The 6000-nt window shown below is 41.2% G+C and overlaps 1 protein-coding gene across 1 annotated transcript in view; it reads right to left on the bottom strand.

Moving 5' to 3' along the window:
* Nucleotides 1–6000, bottom strand: part of tars2 (threonyl-tRNA synthetase 2, mitochondrial) — an 11523-nt gene continuing 5523 nt past the window's right edge. The window contains exons 10-18 of the mRNA XM_040116949.1: nucleotides 4665–4834; nucleotides 4416–4578; nucleotides 3683–3820; nucleotides 3074–3151; nucleotides 1702–1802; nucleotides 890–991; nucleotides 709–781; nucleotides 438–552; nucleotides 1–269 (exon numbers count right to left, since the gene is read on the bottom strand). Coding sequence (XP_039972883.1) covers nucleotides 127–269; nucleotides 438–552; nucleotides 709–781; nucleotides 890–991; nucleotides 1702–1802; nucleotides 3074–3151; nucleotides 3683–3820; nucleotides 4416–4578; nucleotides 4665–4834 — 1083 coding nt within the window. The 3' untranslated portion in view covers nucleotides 1–126. The remainder of the gene's footprint in view (nucleotides 270–437; nucleotides 553–708; nucleotides 782–889; nucleotides 992–1701; nucleotides 1803–3073; nucleotides 3152–3682; nucleotides 3821–4415; nucleotides 4579–4664; nucleotides 4835–6000) is intronic.

The raw sequence follows: 6000 nt of genomic DNA, 5'->3' as shown, positions 1-6000 counted from the left end.
TTAGTTACATGCTTTTATTACAAATTTTAGCAGCCACTTCTTCAGACAAAGCTGAAGCGTAACAGCTTGAACATTTACAACAAAGGTTAATTACATCAGTGACTCATTATTTCCTGGACCTTTTCCTCAAAACTCGTCTAGGTTGCTCCTGGTGTCTCGTAGCTGTGTGAGGGATGTCAGCACCTCCTCTGTTGGCCTCCTCCCCAGCTGTTGACCCTGTCTGCTCCTCACATTCACTGTTCCACTTTCACTCTCCTTATCCCCCACCACTGGATAGAAAAAACACAAAAAAAATCCTTGATAGTCATAATTAAGTATGTTAATGTTAAAAGTAATGAATGAGGAGTTTGAGTTTGTCTAGTAAATTAAAAAACAACAGTGACAGGCTTTAGTATATTATGTGGCCTCAGTTTTCATTCTTAGTTATTCATCTTTACCAAATATGTAGTTGTACTGAGCCAGCTGAGCAGAGCGAATCTTCTTATTTAAGGTCGCTCCCTGATCGTCACTCAAATCAGCCATGAAGCCAGCTTCGCAGAACCGCTGGACCACCTTAACAGGAGGGAGGCACTTAAGATGAAGACAGTATCTCTGTAATATGCTTCTCACTTTAATGAGCAAATTAATAGTGACAGAAAGAAAAAAGTCAGAAAGAAAGTGCACTTGGTCTGCTGATGTACCACAAGGAAATCTTCATCAGCGACTGACCTGCTTGGCGTATGACTCACTGTTGCCCCCCACAGGAATAACCATGACTTGCGCTGGTGACAACCACAGTGGCCTAGATGAGGTAAAGATGGAGAGTAAAGATGGGTAATGGTACAGCGACAACATCATAAGAGCCAAATAAAAAGCATCTGACTCCATGTCATTGTTGTCATCTTCGCACCATTTCCCTCCAAAGTTTTCGGCCAGTATAGCGATCATTCTCTCCACTGATCCCAACACTGCTCTGTGGATCATCACTGGCCTGTGCAACTGCCCGTCCTGCCTGAGAGAAAAGGTAAAAAAGATTTATCAATAGGGTGAGGGTTGGGTGAGTTGACAGTATAAATTTGACTACCATTACACTGTGATAGTGATCCTTTAGTATCTCTGAGATTATTAGCTCATTGTGTGCACTGTTGCAAATCCATGAGCCAGGATGTTTTACAGCAATATATTTTGTAATGATCTTTGCATCAATTTGATCAAGTACCTTCACCTGTAAAGTATTTAAAGTATTTTAACCAAAAACGGGCCTGTCTGTCTGGTTATTTTACGCATAAAGGTTTCTGAGTTACTTCTCTAAAAAAAATTACTATATTATGACATATACTGGTGTTGCAATATACAATTACATATATCGTGATAGAGACTTTATCTATTTTGATCTCTCCTAACCTGCATGATCAAAAGCAATTTTATACAAGAAGACCAAGAGGGACATAGGGCAGACAAAAAAAAAAAAAGAGGCAAAAAGAGGTTTAAGGCAGAAATGGGGAGTGTGCTTGTCTGAACTGATAAATTCAATAAAGGTCAATTCTTTCATGACCAAATTAGGCCCCTATGAAAGCTACTCTTGTGCCTTTTTAACCTGAGTAACAAGCATGAGGGTTTATCAAACAGACAAGCACGTGGCACTAAAGCGCAGGTTTAAAGCACTGCAGATGTAGGAATGTTTAAAAGACTTAGAGCCAAATGCAGAAATTTATGACTCACCCGACATACTGAAGGTCAAATCTGATTGGCAGCTGGAAGTCCAACTGGATTGTGGCACACTGGTGTTGTCTGCCAATGGCATCTTTGATCTGAATGTCAATCTGTGAAGATATATGTAGAAGTGTTTTATTATCAGGCTTCGCTTCTCTTTTCCAGCCAAGAAATACACATCTCAACGCTGCCGGTGACAAACTGCACTTTTGTGGGCAGACATGGTTACAAATTAGTTGCCAAGACAAGCTGCTAATAGCTAATGGTGGCTAAGACACCCTAGCTAAATGACTTTGAGGAATGTTTGTTTGTTTCATGGAGCATGTTCGGTTGTCTCTGACGCCACCTTGACTCAACCTACCTCCACTCTCTGTGACTCAACATGAGCTTGATCATGTAACGTCTGCCTGAAGCTGACTTCCTCTTCATGCTTATGGACTTCTTGTATGACTAAACGTGAAAATGGAATTGCCTCGAAGAAAACCAAGATCATTCTCAAGTTACCGCCATTTCAGTTTTATACAAAAATGTGGGGCGCTATATATATTTTATGGACAACCATCACTTTGCATTTTTTTAAAGGTTATTCCGTAGGCCTGGCACAGCGCGAACTGCATCATTTAGATCTCAAACTTTTCTCTCTGTGAAGCCAGAAAGAAAACAAAGACGCTTGTGTCACTCTCTTAGCTTTGATGCAGCACAAATAAACAGATCCTAGAAGAATGAGTTAGATAAGAAAAGGGTGAAATGTAACACTATGAAGGTATCTACACAATATTCTAAAGGAGTAATATTTTGGAAATTATGCTTTTTTTTTGGCTGAAAGTTAAATGAGAAGATAGATACCAATCTCATGTCTGTAATGTAAATATAAATCTACAGCGAATAGCCAGTAACCTTAGTGTAAAGACTGGAAACAGCTAGCCTGGTTCTGTCCAAAAGGAAACAAAATCCAGCATCTTTGAACGTCACATTTGTTTTATCCATAGAAAAAACTAGTCTCGTCGTCACCGTGAATTTGCCAGCCAATCGGCAGACACTCCAGGAAGTTACTGCGCCCAGCGAAGAAATAGTAGTCCAGCAAATAACCCGTCATAAAACTGCAGGGTGTCGTTTTTACACATGCTTTTTGGGCATGTTAAGTTACGTTAACTGCCGACCGCCATACAGTACGTAACAGACAGGAATGAGAGTGGTGTCAATCTTCTCATCTAACTCGCGGCAAGACAGCAAAGTGTAGATCCCAAAACGCTGAACTATGTACTGCTTTAAAGTAACTTTTAGCATAAAGAACAACATTGCAAGTGAATACAGTGAGTTGAAGTACAAAAATGTTTCGGCTGCAGGTATTGTGATAAACAGTATTTACTCTTCCACTGACCTTTGGTCCGTAGAAGGCTCCGTCTCCTGGGTTCAACTCCCATCGTTCACCAAAGTGCTGCAGACTTCTCTCCAACTGCTGCACACACACACACACACACACACACACACACACACACACACACACACACACACACACACACACACACACACACACACACACACACACACACACAATATAGAACAGCAAGTAAGTAGGCCTAGTAGAGAATGTAAGTTCATTAATGACTGTCATGTTGGCCCTTCTGCGTGTGTGCGCGTAAAATTGTTGTGGGAGCTTGGAACCATAATGTTCAATTACACTCAATTGAATCAGCTTTAATTGTCGCTGTGCCTGTTTAAAAGGCGCCCGTGGGGATTTAGAGATATACATCTACCCCGCAGCCCGACACGGAGCAGCACACTATTGGAAAGTACCAGTCACTTAACTGATTGGTTAAGTGGATATCATTATACAATGTTTTTTTTCTTTTTTTTTCTTGTAGCTGCGATTAACTGGGTCCAGCTTACAGTATATACACATTTGAACAGCTGGCCCTGTCTAGGATTATGTCTGCTTTTTGGCATACCGCAAGATGCTAAAGTGTGTGTGAATGTATTATGTGTTTACCTTCTCAGCATTATCCCACTGTTCAGGCTCCCCTAGGCACGGTGTAGGACGTGTAGACAGGAGACAGTGGAAGGAAAATCCAAACACTTGATACACACTCCTCACAAAATCCAAACAAGCCACAATCTCTTCTTCCAGCTGGGACAAAAAACCCCAAAAACAACAAAGAACAAAACTGAAGACAAATGCAACAAGAGGACTTCATAATATAAATAATGGGCGAAATGCAGCTCCGAGACAAAGGCACAGGAGTTGAGAGTGTTAAATTCCAACCAAGGTGGGAAAAAAACAGCATATGTATTTACTGTAAAGCCCTGAATGCTCCAGAGATTGAATTAAATTTTCAGACACTAACATAGTGAATATTATCACCTGACTGTTATCTCTGTGAATTAGAAGGATTCAAACAGAGGGGCTGGAGGTGCATAATCAGTATCATGGGAACGTTCCAGGTCTCTCTGTAGGGGATCAGGATTACACAGACTGTACAGCCACAGAGATGCACATATGGAGGTGTTTGAACAGCACAAAGACCTTAGTGTATCTGGGCTAAGGGCTCCTGGAATGACTTGCGTTATTTGTAGAACCCATCTAATCAATGTAATGTGGTTCCAACATGTGCCCCATCTACAGTTTCTATCCCAGGTACTGCACCTTTGCAAGTGTGCTGTCGTCTAGAAAAGGAGAATCTGCTACAAAACGATGGCTGCATCTTTACGTGTGTTATGTGTACCTGCTCAGGTGTGCAGAAGATGTGAGCATCGTCTTGGCAGAACCTGCGAACACGAGTGAGACCTCCCAGCGCTCCGGAGAGCTCATTACGATGCAGCGCCCCAAAATCGGCCCATCGCAAAGGAAGCTCCCTCCACGATCGAACTCTCTGCTCAAACATTAGACTAAACGTAAGAAAGGAGAATCAGCCACTGACAAGTCTCTGTAATAACACTTGAGTACAGGAATATATATGTGTGTGTGCATTTACCAGTGTGCAGGGCAGTTCATGGGTTTGAGAGCGTAGGTCTGAGAGCCCTCTGACGTCACAGTAAACATGTTCTCGCTGTAGTGCTCCCAGTGACCCGAGCGCTCCCATAATGCAGTACTATACAGAGTTGGGGTCATGACCTCGGTGAAGCCTCGCCTTCGGTATTCCGTCTATGAGACGTCGGGGAAGGAAGAGTGAGTGTGACAATGAGCGCAGGACAGGGTCAGACTGTCACAACAGTGTAATAATTGAGGGCTAACAAGAGCAATATCCGGACGACTGATAGGAACATGTATATCCTCTGGATACAATCAACACAGCACATGTTAATGTATGTACATGTCTGTGTGTATGAGAAACTCATTCTGTTTACATTGATGTTATTACATTATAAACCCACTGAAGAAAACACTCTGAATAAGAAATTTAAATGTAAGCAGCATTTTTGATTACATAGACAGAACTAAGCCCAAAGTTGGAGTTTGCATAATCAAAATAAGACACGTGGGGTATTTCAGTTTTAGTTGCATAAGCAGTGCCGAACAGGGTTATCAGGTTTCAGTTCATTAAAAGTGGTTGCTGCAGTGTTAACAGTGTGACTGATTCAATATGACAGAGGATACAGGTGGAATGTTGTAACCGTTTCTTTTTTATTTTGTTAGAATACAGCCTGTCTAGCTAAAGTAATGCCAGAGCAGTTTTAATATAACTATATATTAGTGAAATCTGTGTTCATCCACATAACAGATCCAATCAGAAGCTGGGACTCAGAGCCAGGTTACATGACACATGCTGATACATTAACACTGACACAGTATATGCAGGCTTATCCAGGATCCTTGGTTGGTCTTTCTTCCACTATATACTGTATATTATACTGTTTTGTTTTTGTAAGCCCTCGCTACCAATGGCAGAGTACAAACAAACTTGTGTCTGTGTGGCCATCAGGAAAGTGTTTCCGTATGGGGTTCCATGTTTTTCCTAGTTCTACCTAACTTTTAAAAAAAAAATGTTTTGCAGCTATTTCTCTTACAAAATTGCTAAATTTGCCGAACACTACAAGGCTTTACCACAGTAGCCACAACACAGAAAGACAGAGTGGGAGTTTGAGAATTGGAGGGAAACTCTGACATTGAAATGGAGAGTAATGTAGAGGTAGTGTCTTCAGTCATTAACCAAGCTACAATCTGTTGCATGTAAATAAGCATGTGAATGGAATAGTTCTATAAACCCACAGATCCTAGGATATTTAATAAATATATGAGAGTAGAGTTTTTACAAAAAAAAAGAGAGGCATATTTGAAGTTTTAAGCTTTTGCAACTGAGCAATCAGCTG

Source organism: Xiphias gladius, chromosome 22 (assembly GCF_016859285.1).
Source record: "Xiphias gladius isolate SHS-SW01 ecotype Sanya breed wild chromosome 22, ASM1685928v1, whole genome shotgun sequence".
Taxonomy (NCBI): Eukaryota; Metazoa; Chordata; class Actinopteri; order Istiophoriformes; family Xiphiidae; genus Xiphias; species Xiphias gladius.
The sequence above is the reverse complement of the archived record's forward strand: the minus strand, read 5'-3'. Positions and strand labels throughout refer to the sequence as shown.